The sequence below is a fragment of the Chelonia mydas genome, chromosome 1 (assembly GCF_015237465.2).
Source record: "Chelonia mydas isolate rCheMyd1 chromosome 1, rCheMyd1.pri.v2, whole genome shotgun sequence".
NCBI lineage: Eukaryota > Metazoa > Chordata > Testudines > Cheloniidae > Chelonia > Chelonia mydas.
Window position 1 is genome coordinate 53572174 of NC_057849.1, and position 17393 is coordinate 53589566.

At 44.3% G+C, this 17393-nt stretch overlaps 1 protein-coding gene across 1 annotated transcript in view; it reads left to right on the plus strand.

Annotated features, from left to right (window-relative positions):
- FREM2 (FRAS1 related extracellular matrix 2) overlaps positions 1-17393 on the plus strand; it is a 213178-nt gene that overhangs the window by 180606 nt on the left and 15179 nt on the right. Inside the window, exons 16-17 of the mRNA XM_037892762.2 lie at positions 1191-1522; positions 11844-12036. Of these exons, the coding sequence (XP_037748690.1) occupies positions 1191-1522; positions 11844-12036 (525 nt within the window). The remainder of the gene's footprint in view (positions 1-1190; positions 1523-11843; positions 12037-17393) is intronic.

Consider the following 17393-nt stretch of genomic DNA (forward strand, 5'->3'; position numbering starts at 1 on the left):
TCACTCCAACCCCCGGTGGACTGCTGATTCCAGCTGTGACCCACCTAGCTCTGAGCACTAAACCCGACTGCCCTGGCTCCAACCACTAGGCCTGACCACCTCCGTCACAGTTTCTGACAAGATGTTCTCTTTTCCTCATGTTCTTCGATGTGAAAATTAAATGGTTCTAAATTATTTGCAGTTTACACAAATTGGGCCTAATCTATGCTTAATATAACTCCTTTGAAGCTGATTAAGTTACACTAGGGATGAATTTATCCTGTCGAATATTAAGTGTTATGCAGGGGGTGGGGGAAATGAAATCTCCTGGATGCCTATGCACTGCTTATTGAACGCCTTTCAGAAAACAGAGGTTGATATGAGCTGAGAAGTTGTTTATGTTACATGGAAGTGTCACTCTAGTAGAATGGGCATCTAAACATTCTGGCAATAGCCACTGGTGAACTAGTTTTTAAATTTAGCTTGAGTGTAAAGTGTTTAGAGCAGACAGCTAGAATTCTTTTCCCAGTCTTGCTGTCAACCTTGGACAAGTTACTTACCCTAATTAGAGCTCAGTTTATCCATTTGCAAGCTGGGTATAATCATGTTTACCAATTTCAGAGAGGTTTTAGGAGACTTTAATGACTGTTTTTAAAGCATTTTAATGAATGGTGAGGGATACAGTAGAAACTGATTTGCTGGGATGATTAGGAAATCAGTTAATTAGCCAAAAAGTAAACAGACAATTTAAAAAGCAAGAAAACTGTATCACAAAATGCACTTTATGCTTTTATCTTAACAGCTATAGCTCAGTTTTAATTATTTTATGATGAATCTTAATAATGTGCAATGAATGCATTATAACATAATTTATCCGGAACAACATCTTATAATGAGACCTCCCATAAAATTTGAAAAGCACCTAGGTGTTTTAGGACCCAAACTCCCATTCTAAAAAGTGACTTCGGCACCTGATTTTACCCAATGTCTCATATTACAAAGATGTCATTATTTTCCAACATTCCGCTACGCAGATGCACGGACATCATTTTTGTTTACATTTTAAAGTGCATTGATTAGTGAGGTTCTCCTGTATGTTCAAAGCACAGTCTAATATACCTAATATAATGTGTTTGGTGACTGGCAAATTTTGACAGAACTGAATGTTAAAATGTAGTTACGGTGCCACCAGTTACCCGTATGTTTTCTAGGCATGTTACCTGTTATCTCCACGAGAGAGCTGTCCAACTTTGAGCTAACCCTCAGCCATGATGGAACTAGGGTGGGAAATCATAAATGCTCCAACCTGTTGGATTACACAGAAGTGAAGACTCACTATGGCTTCTTGACTGATGCTACCAAAAATCCAGATGTGATTGGAGAGACCATTCCCTACCAACACAGTGCGTCAATCAGGGGCACCGGTACTTTACGCTTCTACCGAAATCTGAACCTGGAGGCCTGTTTATGGGAGTTTGTCAGCTATTATGACATGTCTGAGCTCCTCACTGATTGTGGAGGCACCATTGGGACAGATGGACAGGTACCAAATGTTAACTTCTTATCTGTATAGTGGTCTCAAAATAAACGAATCCAGTTCAGTAATTTTCCCTGTGATTTACATGTGCTCTAAGACTAAATGGCTTAAGAATTGCATTTAGTTAAGAATGAAAGCCTTTTCTTTCATTAACGATCCATAGACCTGTACTGAACCTGATTATTTCATAAGACTATCAATAGCCACTAAATACCAGCAAACATAATGGGTGAAATCCTGGCTCCATTGAAGCTAATGGCAGAACTCCCATTGGCTTCAGCGTAGCCAGGTTTTCATCCAGTACATTTACATTTTTACATTTGAATGTGTAGTGACGATATCCCATTCCAGTCCTACTTTGGACTGAAGCCCTTCTGAAAAGTTTATGTTTTTAATCAACTGATTGTTAGCCCATTTCCAGTAAAGATTGAAGTACTGTGATATTTAGATGTAGACAAAATACAATCCCCTTAAAGCAACATTAAAGAGGAAGGCGTGGAGGCCGACCCCATATGCTGATGGCAATTTTCTGTGCTGCCATGTGGGAGGCTTGGCTTTAGCTGTCAGTGCTAGTCTCTTTCTCCCTGGAGCAGCAGGAGTTGTGAGTGCAGACAGCCCACAGAAGAGAGTGTGCTTCACATCACTCAACAGAAAAACCCCTCAGGCAAGAAGGAAAGAGAGACTCCACCAGTTTTACATGTCATATGGGGTTGTCATGTGGAGCCCTGGAAATGGAGTTAAAGCCGGGGAATCAGGTTTCCGTCAAGTCTATGTCAATATTGTGAAGGAGGCAAAGGGGGCCTGTATTTCTTCTGCCATTGTGACATCAAAGTCACGTCCCAGAACTTTTCTGTACAATAAATTGCTTCATAAGCCCAGACTGTCTCCACTCAACCCCAGAATAGAGAACCACTGGCTGTGAGGAGTTATCTTTTTATTTCACAGAGAAGGTCATACCTTGGAATAGTCTCAGAGGCTGAGAACAGGACCAAAACCACAACACCATAACCACTGCACCATCCTTCCCTTCATTGTAACTGCTATCTAGGATAATGCTACATACTCTGTAAAATATACAGCTAATGCAAAATGCAGCAGCCGATGTACTTAACCACACAAGAGTTGGAGGATCATCATCCCAGCACTCCATTCTCTGCCTGGATCTTCATTTATTACAGAGTCCAGTTCAAAATCTGTGTTCTGATATTCAGAGACCTCCATGGGATTGGCCTATGAGTTCCCTTTTTCCTTTGCAACCAGAACCTCCAAGAGGTACATTCCACTGGAACCCTGAAACTATCAGCAAGAAGGGGGAGGCTAGTGAGTATGGGATGCAAAACTTGCACAACAGCTGGAGCTAGGCTGCAGAATTTGTTCCCAGAAGATAAGAATGATTACAGACCCCACCGCTTTCAGAGCTAAATACTAACTCATGCCTTCAGCTCTGCTTTCCCGCAGTCTCTGAGCTCTCACACAGACATACAACACACTCACTAAAACCACACATTAATTTCTTCTCTCTCACACACAACACAATCCTTAACACACAAACAAGCACAGAGAAATCCCTGTAACCTAATCAAGCTATTTTTCCCACCACCTGGGAAGGAAGACAGATTATTCTTTGGTAATTATTTCTATTTTAAAATATTTGTAAATACTACAGCGATGAGGCCAGATAGATAGGCTAGATTGGTGGAAGATAAGATGCTTTTCACATATAAACATAGCTGGAAAAAATAAGGGACATTGTTACTACTCATTTTAATGAATATTTTTAGAGTATTAAAAGAAGTTACGTATTCTAGCTCAAGATAAAACATGGCACTTGCTTCAAACCCAGGGAGCATTTTGTACTGTAGGTTAGAATAATTATATTTAAAAACTTGTGTGGCGGGGGAGTCTTGAGAGGCATCAAGCAGCGGTGAAGTCATTGCTCAGTGCGTTGCAGGATGTGGTTAAAAGATTACAGTGCTGTAAGTGAAATATCAAACTGAATTGGTTCTAGCAGTGAAACATTGCCCCCTCCCCCATCATAACGTGCTTCACTGCCTTCTTCATTTTTAATTCTTCTCTGAGTTTGGTCTTTATCTTCATATGACCCTCCTCTCGCTGAGAGGCTAGTCAGTCAGTACCCTATCTCGACAGTTGTCACCATGGTTGCTTTTTTCCCCTTCAGCTAACAATTAATAATCCTCCTATGTGGGATGAAAATTGGCAACTGCAGTTTTCACCGTGCTCTTGCTTCAGCACGCCAAGGAAGCCTGTGTTCCACAATGCAGAATGTAATACATAAGGAAATGACAAAAATGACATTGCTTTTAGCAGTACACCTCTACCCCGATATAACGCTACCCGATATAACACGAATTCAGATAACGCAGTAAAGCAGTGCTCCAGGGGGGCGGAGCTGCACGCTCCGGTGGATCAAAGCAAGTTTGATATAACGTGGTTTTACCTATAACACGGTAAGATTTTTTGTCTCCCGAGGACAGCGTTATATTGGGGTAGAGGTGTATTATATTACCCACTGCTCCTGATGGGTCATGTTTTCTGTTTGTGCAAGGTGAGCAGGTTGACAGGTGAATTGCCAGTCAGTGTGAAGATTTCTTTGTGTTTGTGTCTTTAAGGCCAAGTCTTGGTTCTTCACCCCACCTGGCCCATGTGGCCGAAAAAGTAGTGCTGAGGAGGGTGCAGTGGATAGACTTCCTGGAAGGGGTCTGCAACTCCCTTCATGCCATGGGACTTTGCTTTGTGGTAGCTCCACCCATGGCAGGGACTGGGAGAAAATTGGGTGCATGCTGGGGGAAATGATGTCAATGGACCAGTGACTTGTTTGGTTTCATTGCAACACTCCAAGCAGTCTGGGGCAGGAGGTGCAGCAGCCACAGACACTGTGCAGATGGGTGGCTACTGCCTACATAGAGCATTTCTTTTGGGGCTCTCTGTCTGCGAGGGAGCAAACCCTGTGTGAGGATACAAGCACAGCCTCTTTCAATCTGTACCGTGATGACAGGGAAGAGGGGCTAGGAAATTTCTTGCCAGGCATTCTTAAAGCAGAGAGACACAGAGTACTTCATAGAGATTTTCAGAGGGGCTGAGCACCCACAAGTCCACAACTAATGGTTGTGGGAATTGCATGTGCTCATCCCTTCTTGTAAATCAAACCACTTTTATTTAAGTGTCTAAATGTGTATGTAGCTACCTAACTTTAGGAACCTACATCTGAAAATGTGCACCCTGATCTCCTGGCACTACACCAGTTAGTCTAAATTAGAACTGTGTTCTGGCTAAAGCTGAGGTCAGCCCTTATGGTTAGCAACAGTTTTCATTGTGCCAACACTCCACAATCCAGTAAGCCAAAGTCTGAAATTCAAGATATATAAAGTATATAAACTTGCAGTATATAAAGCTCTTAAAACAATAGATCTGACATACTTGAAAGATCCAAGCCATAGATATAGGCTGGGTTATGACCCCTATACGTTCCTTAAATACTGCACAGCGATGTTGTGAAGCTTAATGAATTAATGACTCTGAAGAGCTTTGCGATCCTCAGATGAAAGGTGCTATAGAAGTGCAAAGTATTATTTTTGAAAGGAAGTTAAAAAATGGGGGGTGGGGCTAAGAAAAGTTGGTGTCCCTTTTCATATTTAATTTATATAGGGGGAAAAAGTCAGCCTGGACTTACTTGATAGAGTATCATTTGATCTTATTTCCTCCTGTTGTAATTACATTCTAAAGCCAGACAATTTGTGGTTCTGGTCATGTGCTTATTTGTGGAAGTTACTTTCTCTTGTTTCAGTCCATTACCAGGCTTGACATGGTGGCTCAAGAAAATTATCATTCAAACAAATTTTATTAACAATATCAAGTAAAGTAAGTCTCTGCCAGAAACAACAAGGTGAAGAAAGTACATTAAAATGTTTGAATGTACAGATTGGTAGCTTGAAGCTACTGTAATGGAATACAGCCGAGCAGTTGTATTTCACTCTGCACAGAGAGGCTGCTTCTAGCCAGGGTTTGAAAAAGGTTTCCCTTCCAGTCTGTTCAGCTATATTTCTAGTGCAGATGGTGTAGGCTGAGATGTTTAGATGGTCCATGTAAAAATTCATTTAAAAGCTATCACTTTATTACTGTGAGTTGTATACGGAAGTTCACAAATTTTTACTCTAAAGAGCCAGTGTTTTTCCATCTTCACTAGATCTAGCTTCAGCAAAATTGGACCTCAGAGCTGTGAGTTAGTTTTCCTGATAAATTCACTGGACAGTGTAAATTGCAAATAAAAAGAAATATGTATTTTCATGGCAGTTTTTCAAGCTCAGCTAGCATAATCAACTGGTGATTTTTCCTTAAACATGCCAGGTCCCATAATAGAAGTCTTCCACCACCTCCACAGCTGTTTTTGTAAATAAATGAATTCAGTAAGGGATGAAAAGAAAAACTATTTTATAAAGTGAATACTTTGTGGATGTATGGGCACCAGCTGTGCAACAAAGTAAAAAGTTAAACATTTCAAGAGGCCTGACATGTCAAGGCTGCGTTCCATTCTCCTCTCCATTCAAATTCTTTTAAACAAACCTGCTTTGCATTTTACCTTTAACTCACCTGGCCATCTGCCTCCCTGGGGCTGACTCTTCACTTTAACAAACTGTTATTGTGTAAATAAGGGGTTGATAACATTGTTAAGCCTGCATGGATAAATTGAAGAGATATATCCTACAAATGCAATGAAAAATAGGTTCAGGACAACTTGGAGGACAAAATTATAGTTAGCATGAAAATCCTGCTTCACTGAGAAATATATTACAAAGGATTCAAGGAATACTGCTTGCCTCTAACTATTTTTCATGCTATAAACACCTAGTGATGAGGACACGCTCTCTCATGCTGTCCCTGATAGTATCCCAATGATCATGTAACACAGTGGTTCTCAAAGCCGGTCCGCCGCTTGTTCGGGGAAAGCCCCTAGTGGGCTGGGCCGGTTTGTTTACCTGCCGTGTCCGCAGGTTCGGCCAATCACGGCTCCCAGTGGCTGTGGTTCGCCGCTCCAGGCCAATGGGGGCTGTGGGAAGCAGCGCGGGCCAAAGAATGTGCTGGCCACCCTTCCCACAGCCCCCATTGGCCTGGAGTGGTAAACTGCGGCCAATGGAAGCCGCAATCAGCTGAACCTGTGGACGCTGCAGGTAAACAAACCATCCCGGCCCGCCATGGGCTTTCCCTGAACAAGCAGCAGACCGGCTTTGAGAAACACGGAACAGATCATTTTCCTGGGCCAGGTTCTGCCCTCACATACACTAGGGCTGTTTTGTTAAAATCAGTGGGGTTGCAATAGTGAAATTATGAGCAAAATGTGCCTAAAATGGACCTGAAACAGAGAATGTCCTTTCTGATGTGCGTTTCTCATTTAATCTGTGCTGTGACAGATTTGGCACTGAAACATATTTGGAGTATCTAATAAAGAGTTCTCCAATGGAAAGAGAACCTGTAGAAATGGTGTGTGGGGGCGGCGGTTGTTTTTTACCTCTTGTAATCCTGGCATGGGAACCATCAATGTTCAGAAACAGATGTCAGGCTCATTCTGACATTTCCGATTGCAAAGGAGATGCTTGTAAGTCTACTCCCCACAGAGATGACAGGCATAAAAGATTTGCTTTGCTCACAGGAATGACTTCTATAAACAGCTGTTAGAGTGATTTATTGATCTGCAGCTTTATCAGGTATTGGTAGAGTGCATTTCTTGTACCGCTTGGAGCAGCTTCTCTGTTCTATCTTCTCATGTTCTCCAGGCACGATGTGGTTACAGGGCATTAGACACAATTTCCTAGATCTCACAGCCCCCCCTCTCTTTTGGCTCTGAGTGTGACAGTGAACTATGAATTCCACTTCAGCGTCATAAGGTTAAAAGTCATACAACGTTCTGAGAAATTATTCTGGATATTATTTTAATTATTGTATTGCTAATGACTAAAACTCTGATAATATGACTGCTAAGTTCAACTGAGTATGGAATACATAGATATGTAATGCACCTGTTCTGTATCTCCATAGCACTTAAACTGATACTCTACTTTTATAGCTCTCAGTTAGCCTCCTGCTTTCATAACATAAAGTTAAAATAGGAACAGCTGCCTACTTTGATTAGTCTCTGTGGGCAGTGCTAAAAAATGGAGCTATGACAATGGAAGGAATGTTTTCCATATTCAGTTGAATGGCATATCCCAAGTAGGACTGGAAAAATAGGGTTTCTCAAACTATATGGAAATGGTTAGTTGATTTCTTTGTTTTTTTCTATCCAGACTGAAACCAGAAGCATTTGGGTTCTGTTCACTGGTAACTCAACTTGGAATGCAGGGAAAAAATCCCTTCTCCAGTCTCCACAGCAGCTTTTTAATAAGCTTGCCCATTTTATTTTAGCTTTATTTCGTTTGATCGAAGAGATGAACTACACATTTTGTATTTTATTTTTCTGTCTACTGGGCTAAAATGATTATTTTCACTGGCAGGGTTCTGCTTGTTTATTAAGAAATAGTGTAGTGATGCAACTTATTTAATAACATTTGTGGTAGAATCGGAGTATAGATAATGGACTTGATTAATATTGGTGGCCATCAGGAGTGCAATTGTCAGCCCTATCGCTGAACCCACGAGAGGGCAGCTATTCTGGCAGAGGCATATTTTCTCCTTCTCTTTCTCTCTGACACATGCCCAGCAATATTACCTAGGGTTGCCAGGCATCCGGTTTCTGACCGGAATGCTCAGTCGAAAAGGGACCCTAGTGGCTCCAGTCAGCACTGCTGACCAGGCCGCTGAAAGTCCAGTCAGCAGCGCAGCGGGGCTAAGGCAGTCTCCCTGGCTGCCCTAGCTCTGCGCAGCTTCTGGAAGCAGCCAGCATGTCCAGCTCCTAGGCACAAAGGGGACCAGGGAGGCTCCATGCACTGCCCCCCCCAAGCACTGGGACCACGGCCAATGGGAGCTGCGTGGGCAGTGCCTGCAGGCACAGGCAGTGCACAGAGCCCCCTAGCCCCTCCGCCTAGGAGCCGGACATGCCAGCTGCTTCCAAGAGCCACCTCAGGTCAGTACCACCCGGTTGGAGCTCGCACCCCGTACTCCATCCCGCACTCCAAACCCCTCGGCCCCTCAAGCCCGGAGCCTTCTCCTGCACCCCAAACCCCTCATCTCTGGCCCCACCCCAGAGCCCTCACCCCTTCCTCCTGTACCCCAACCTCCTGCCCCAGCCCAGAGCCCCCTCCCACACTCTGAACCCCTTGGCCCCAAGCCTGGAGCCCTCTCCTGCACCCCAAACTGCTCATCACGAGACCCCCCAGCCAGAGTCCTCAGCCACTGCCACACCCAACCCCTTGCCCCAGCCCAGTGAAAGTAAGTGAGGGTGATGGAGAGTGAGCAACATAGGAAGGGGGGATGGAGTGTGCAGGGGGCAGGGCCTCAGAGAAGGATTGGAGTCTCAGGGAAGGGGGTGGAGCAAGGGTGTTCAGTTTTATGTGATTAGAAGATTGGCAACCCTAACAATACCCCCTGCTTTCCTTTATGGGTTCTCTCAGGGGAGGGTAGCTTTTAAGTTCCATACAGGAATTAGCCCATCTCCTAATGCACTGATCCCAGCCAGGTCTTTTATTCTTTCTATGCTGCACCAGCAGGCTTCAGGCCCTCCTAGAGAGCGAGGGTTGTCAGTGCTTTCTGACACTGGAACCGTCTTTCGGGTAGACTTTCACTCAGTGGGGACCCGCAGACTTATTTCCACCACTAGAAATGAATTGTCTCCAATAGAGAGACATGTGCCCTATAGAATGGAGGGGGGAAATGCAAGTCTAAATTGTCGCTTACAGATTACGTTAATTAGTTCATGTAAACTATGCGTAAATATCTGACAATGTCTGGTGCATACAGCTCGGGTAAAGGTATAACAGAAAAGCAAAACATTGCACTATGCTTGTTTTCTTTACAACAGATGATTGAATATATGTCAAACCTTTTACCATGTTAGCTCTTTTAGCTAGTGTTTTTTTCCCCACTCCCCTCATCACACACAAACTGAATTTAAGACCTTTGGTTGATTTTTTGCTATACGAACATGCAGATAGAAAACAAATACTCCTATGTAAAGATCAAGAAAAGGCCTTTTGAGCTGGTAGAGATGTGTTTAGTTATGGAAGCAAATGGGTTTGAATCTTGACTATGTGCCAGGAGTGCAAGATTGCCCCTGAATCAGAGGCAAATCAGATCTCCTCGGGAGCTGCATCACAGCCTGCATTTGTCTTAACATAAGTTAATATCCTGTTGTATTGCTTTGGAACAACATGCCAAATCTGTGCCCGAAGTCATTCCATTGAAGTCAATGGAGTTACCTCAGGGTGAACTTGGCCCTATTCATGTGATACATAGTTGACTGAAGGAGCAACGTTTTTTGTCTAAGAACTTCTTGGCATTCAGTACACCTAGACAGGAAAGCTATTGCCTTGATCCAGAAAAAAAGTTCCTGGCCATATTAATTAAAACCAACAAAGGAGCATTAATCTTAACTGACCGTAACAGTAGCACCTAATATTAGCTGTGAGGCCACTTTATTACATAGCACTTTAGGAATCATAAATACACATTTCAAGATCAATTGGTAAGTACTAGTAATAACAGACACCTTATAAAAATATTTTCCAATTATACCTTGAACTGCGAGACAAGTTTTTCTACAGACCAGATTACAGAAACTGGCTAAGTATTAATTGAGCTTTCATAAATCATGTAGCTGGATGAGCCAAGTGATCTTTTGCTGACTCTGTCTCTGATTTTAAATACAAACGTTTGAAAGGACCTAGAATATCTTTTAAAACAGGAGAAAGTAAGAAAAGACTCTCCTTTTCATAAATTTTCAGATGATGTAGAGTTTAAATGTTAATGTGTGTTAGAAGATGACTCCACAAGCAGATGAAATGAAAGGAAGGAGGTTTTTTTGACAGCACATTGCACGGGCTAAATGATTTTGCATATAGAAGCACATTAACAACTGCCAACATTTTCTGTAACCAAGTACTTACTTACTTCAGAATGTGAAGTGCTGCAAAAAAGTAATATTGCTATACTTGTGGTTTCATGAATTACTGTGCTTTTTGTCAGGGACAGGAAAACATAAACCAGGAGTAAGAGAGACCCAATAAATGGATCTGAATCACAGAGGGTTTGGATTTCACACAACTTGTAAAATTTTAAAACCGCACTAGAGGTTTTGCAAAACGCTTTTAAAACCCTGTAAGGTATTAATCTGGGAGAGATATTCAAAGCCACAAATGGCAGTTAAGTGCCCCCTCCCAGTGAAACTGAAATCTTTCCGTCTTCTCCATTACCCTCTTACCCTTTCCCCTCCAATGCAACCCATGGTGTTCTAAAAGTTCCTCAGTTACAGGCTCTCGATGGCCCTATCTCTAATATTAGGGCTGTAACTGCAGTATTATTTCACAAAAAATGAATATTAAATGAAATAGATATAAAAAAATCTGTTCAGAAAATAAAAAGGGCATAGAAGTCAGATAACCCTATTGTATATCATAGATCGTGATGTTCTAACCTTGTTCTTCTTTACTTCATTAAACATACGTTTTCTGGTTGAAAATATTTAAATAGAGTATTAGTATTTATATGATATAAACCAAAAATACTGTTTTTTAAAATCAGATTTAACTTTCTAATTCTTTTCAGTTGAAAGTATTCTAACTTGATCTTTCAATGCACTATTAGTATTTATTTATGGAATGCATGCAGTATGACACCCACTATCTACCCATAGAAGAAGTCACAGTTCCAGCCATTAGGAGAATGTAATCCGAGGTTTCAATCTTGCAACGAGCTCCACGCAAATGCAGAGTCCTCCCATGCAGAGGTTATTGCGGGATTTGACGTCTCAGAAGATGAGCACTAGGTGAAGGTTGAGGGAGAAGGATAAAATGTACAAGCGAAGATTTGTTTTGTTCTGTTAATCAGCTATCCCCAACTGGTTCTCTATCTAAGCATTGTTAATTGGCTATTTACAAAGATTGAACAAGAATGACGGATCAAAAATTAGTTCCTTATTGTCAGAATTCATATCCTGTTTCAAATACAAACAGGGCACTTAAGAGGATTTGTGTCCACATGCAAGCCATTGAAATTCAGTGCTTTATTCATCAAGTATAATTTGGAAGAGAGAGTACTCATCTCATTCAAAATGTTGACCGTAATCTATATCTTTTGTATTTTTTGCTTATGCATTAGTGTTGTCTGTACTGGACTATATTTCATTACCACGTACCTAACTAACTGATTTTGGTCTTTATAGGTCCTCAACCTAGTACAGTCCTATGTGACCTTGCGAGTCCCCTTGTATGTCTCCTATGTTTTCCATTCACCTGTGGGTATAGGTGGCTGGCAGCATTTTGACCTACAGTCTGAACTTCGGCTGACTTTTGTGTATGACACTGCCATCTTGTGGAAGGATGGAATTGGCAGCCCACCTGAAGCAGAGCTCCAAGGTATGTTTTCAGACGTTGTTGATTTTTACTCTTGCTCTGTTGCTGAAGCTTTAGGTTGCATGCAGAAGAATAATTTTTGAAGCATCTGTAATATGAAAATATTGCTTTGTAGCATATATGTGAAATAATTAGTTGCAAATAAGCCTCTAGAGAGACTCTCTGATTTTGAAATTCTGTAAACTTGACTTCAGATGTGTTATTGCATTGAATGAAAAATATCAAGACATTTATCAACCACCTATGAAAAATCATAAAATTCCCTTTTTCTTACATGTTGACTGAAATTTAGGATTTGTTGTGTTTTTCTATTCCATTGTCACATAAGCTGTCGTGGATTATAAAACTTTTAAGTAACATGAATTCATTATTCTTCTGGCTATGAAATATTGCACAGTTGGAAGCAGTTTTAACCTCAGCGAAGACACATGCATTAAACTCTCAAAGGAAGCGTAAGTCATATAAAATAAACTCGCTATGTGCCATGATGGTAGATATGTACAGTATAATGGAGAGACAAGGTGGGTAAGGTAATATTTTTTATTGGACCAACTTCTTTTGTTAAAAGACAAACAACTTTCGAGTTTTCACAGAGCACTTCTTCAGGTCTGAGAAAGGTTCTCAGAGGGTCTGTCTACAGTGTGATAAAAAACCCATGGCACTGAGTCACAGAGCCTGGGTCAGCTGACTCAGGTTCTTGGGGCTCAGGTTGCAGAGCTAAAAATTCCAGAGGCCAACAGCTGTTTTCCTTTGGGCTTGACTACACTTGCAAGTTACAGTGTATTAAAGGAGCCCCAGGTGCACTACTAGCTCACTACCCGTCCACACTGGCAGGGCACGTAGAGCGCTCTGGCTCCGCGGCTGGTCCGCTCCTGGTACTCCACCTCAGCGAGTGAAATAACATTTTGTGCGCCCCCGCAGGAGCACCACGACACCAGTGTGGATACCCTGGTCTGTTAGTGCGCTCTGATGGGCCTCCAAAAGTGTCTCACAATGCCTGTTCTAGCCACTCTGATCATCACTTTGAACTCTACTGCCCTGCCTTAAGGTGACCAACCATCAGACCCGCCCTTTAAATTCTCTGGGAATTTTGAAAACCCCCTTCCTGTTTGCTCAGCCAGGCATAGAGTGCTCTCAGCGAATCTTTGCAGATGACCATGCCTCCCCGCGCCAGGCGATCCCCAGTATGGAACAATGGCGAGGTGCTGGACCTCATCAGTGTTTAGGGGGAGGAAGCTGTCCAGTTCCAGCTGCACTCCAGCCGTAGGAATTACGATACCTGGGGGCAGATATCAAGGGACATGGTGGAAAGGGGCCATGACCGTGGACGCACTGCAGTGCAGGGTTAAAGTGAAGGAGCTGCAGAATGTCTACCACAAAGCCCGTGAGGCAAACAGCTGCTCCGGTGCTGCCCCTGCTACCTGCCTTTTCTGCAAAGAGCTGGAAGCGATACTTGGGGGTAACACCACCTTCACTCCAAATGCCACCATGGACACTTCAGAGCCCAGTTCAACAAGGCAGGAGGAACAAAGCGGGAGCGAGGGTGCTGAGGCGGAGGAAGACACCCCGGAATCCCTAGATGCATGCAGCCAGGAGCTGTTCTCAAGCCAGGAGGAAGGTAGCCAGTCGCGGCGGCCAATGCTTGGGGAAGGACAAACACCAGAGGAGGTTCCCAGTAAGCAGCTTTTATTTTGGGAAGGAAGTTATTCGGTGCGGGCTCTTGGGACGAGGCTGGTTAGGGCTGCATGCATGCCTAGATGCGGAATAGGGCGTTGATGTGCTCTCTCACATCACGGTAATCGGCCTCAGTGATCTCTTCAAAGGTCTCCTCCAGAACTTGGGCAATGCGCTTGCGTAGGTTTCTCAGGAGAGCCACTGTGGTCCTTGTCCCAATAAGGCTAACTTGTCCGTGCCATTGCGCCATGAGGGGTGGGGGGACCATTGCTGCACACAGGCAAGCTGCATATGGGCCAGGGCGGAAGCCGCATTGCTGTAGAAGACCCTCCCTTGCTTCCCAGGTCACCCTCAGCAGCAAGATATCTTCCAGGACGAACTCCTGTGGAAAATGTGGGGACAGTGTTCAGTATAGGGGCCCCCTGCCACTGTTGGCTCTCCCCAAGGCACAGAAACCCAGAGGACAGTACAGCCATGAAACAATCCATCATGCTTGAACCTGTGCTTACTCACCATTTTGGGGCTCCCGTGGGTTATGTGTGCTTGCTTTGGGTCGGGCAAAATTATGCTGTGGTGTAGACTGTGCTTGCCCTTAAGTACGGGGGAATCATTGCTCTGCCTGATGTGAACAATGCTGCGTCTGTTTAGTTTTGCATTTTGCCCTTACAGATGCAACCTTGAGATCTCAGCCGTCCATGTTATCATCGGCCGAAAGACTCCAAAGAATCAGAATGAAGCCACGCAGAAGCAAGGAAGACATGTTGCATGAAGTAATGCAGCATTCAAATAATGAAAATCAAAAAGTGCAGGAGTGGCAGGACAGTAAAAGGAGGATCCACCAGCAGAATGAGGAGCACCGGCACAAAAGCGCGGTGCTCTGGCAACAAAGCATGGATCGGCTGATAAGCATAATGGAGTGACAAGCGGACTCTATCCAGGCACTCGTAGCCATGCAGGCGGAGCACTACTGTGCCCCCCGCCCCCACAGCCCTTGTCCCAAAACTCTTTCCCTTGTGCCCCCATGTCACCGCCAATCCACTTTCCCCAACATCCAGATTCTTACCACCTCCAGCTGCCTCCAACACCTGTAGCTTCACCACCCAGCCCTGAAAACTACGACCCTTAACAACTGCACTCAACCCCCATCACCATGCAGTATAACCATCCTGAAGTGCAGCACTCATTGCACAGCACTTCAGACAGGAAGGCTGAGTATGATAACAGGACATACGCAAATCTGTGATTGTACCGTTCCCCACCCCACCCCCTTGCCCTTTCTGTTTCCCAAGCAGTTGTGTTTCTTTTCAATAAATGCATTTTCTTCTCAATAAGTGGATTTTTTGGCTTTGAAAACATTCTTTATTTTTGCATAAAGTAAAAGATACCTTAGCCCAGGAAAGAAACAGGCACTGCAAGTCAGTGTAGCAAATACAGATTCCTACTAACATTGGAACCACTGCACTTCACTCCCGTGCAGGACACCAGACATTACTGGTGGCTTTCAGCCTCAAATTGCTCCCGCAAGGCATCCCTAATCCTTGCAGCCCCACTCTGGGCCCCTCTAATAGCCCTGCTCTCTGGCTGTTCAAATTCAGCCTCCAGGTGTTGAACCTCCGAGTTCCATGCCTGAGTGAATCATTCACCCTTCCCTTCACAAATGTTATGGAGGGTACAGCACACGGATATGACAACGGGGATGCTGTCATCCGCCAGGTCCAGCTTCACATACAGAGAGCACCAGTGGCCTTTTAAACAGCCAAAAGCACATTCCACAGTCATTCTGCATTGGCTCAGCCTGTTGTTGAACCACTCCTTGCTGCTGTCGAGGCTCCCTGTGTCGGGTTTCATGAGACAGGCATTAAAGGGTAAGCGGGGTCTCCAAGGATCACAATGGGCATTTCGACTTCCCCTACGGTGCTCTTCTGGTCTTGGAAAAAAGTCCCGGCTTGCAGCTTCCTGAACAGGCCAGTTTTCCAAAAGATGCATGCGTCATGCACCTTTCCAGGCCAGCCTGCGTTAATGTCAATAAAATGCCCACGGTGATCCACAAGTGCCTGGAGAACCATAGAGAAATACCCCTTCCGATTAACATACTCAGAGGCTAGGTGGGCTGGTGCCAGAATTGGAATATGTGTGCCATCTGTCGCCCCTCCGCGATTAGGGAAACCCATTTATGCAAAGCCATCCACAATTTCGTGCACGTTACCCAGAGTCACGGTTCTTCTGAGCAGGATGTGATTAATGGCCCTGCAAACTTGCATCAACACGATTCCAACAGTCGACTTCCCCACTCCAAACTGGTTAGCGACTGATAGATAGTTGCCAGCTTCCAGATTGCAATAGCCACCTGCTTCTCCACCATCAGGGCAGTTCTCAATCTCCTGTCCATGCGCCGCGGGGTGGGAGCAAGCTCCTCACACAGTCCCATGAAAGTGGCTTTTCTCATCCGAAAGTTCTGCAGCCACTGCTCGTCATCCCAGATTTGCATGATGATGTGATCCCACCACTCAGTGCTTGTTTCCCGAGCCCAAAAGCGGTGTTCCAGGGTGGTGAGCATGTCCGTGAATGCCACAAGCAAACTTGTGTCATTTGCGTTACTCGAGTCGATATAATTGTCGGAGCCCTCACTGTCACTTTGGATCATAAGGAATAACTCGACTGCCAAACGTGACGTGCTGGCGAGACTCGTCAGCATACTCCTCAGAGGTTCAGGCTCCATTCCTGCAGACTGAAAGGGAAGACAGAGCGTGCAGTACAAAAAACGTTGAAAGATGGCGCCAAATGTGGACGGAAGCACAGGGATTGCTGGGATGCGAACCGATGCATCATGAGGCGTTGGGACAGGACCCAGAATGCCCTGCACCTCCCACCCCTTCCCACAAGCCACAGAGCCAGAATGGGAAGAGGTGCTCTGTGGGATAACTGCCCATAATGCTCCGCTCCCAATGCTGCTGCGTATGCCACAAATGTGGCCACGCCAGTGCGTTTGCAGCTGTCAGTGTGGACAGACTGCAGCGCTTTCCCTACTGCGCTCTCCGAAGGCGGGTTTAACTCAAAGCGCTCTACATCTGCAAGTGTAGCCATGCCCTTTGTCGTCTTAGGTGCAATGCCAGAGACAGACGGGGGGAGAGAGGAGGTGCCCTGGGGTGCTCGTCCCTCCTTTTCTAATTTCAGTCACCCTTTTGAAAAATGCTTCCATGCTGTTTCTTTGCTAAGATGTAGATATTTGTCCCTGCCCCCTTCCTTGCCAAAGAATGGCCACTTAGCAGGTAATGTTCCATCAGCCTTCTTGACATCTGATTGAGGCATCAGCTTGCCTCTGAGGGTCGGTGACTACCCAGACTTATCTGGGAAACATATTTCAGTCATGATTTTAGCTTATGTTCATAGCTTTGCATATAATGTTGCTAGGTGCATTTTTTCATGATTTTATAGATCAGCAAGTTAAGAGTTTTTAAATGATACCTCACAAGGCATACCTTGTACAAACATTATTACAATAGGATGTAGGGTGTGAACACAGGGGTATATTCTGTCACAATCCCCTCAGCAGCTTCTGCTGGCAGGAATCCTCTTGAAGAGCTGGCACAGATTAAAGTTACCTTCCCTCAGTGGAAACCCCAAAGGGAGGTCAGTTGACTAAATCCCTGCTTGAACTCAGTGGTTTGCATAAGTGTAAAGAGGTG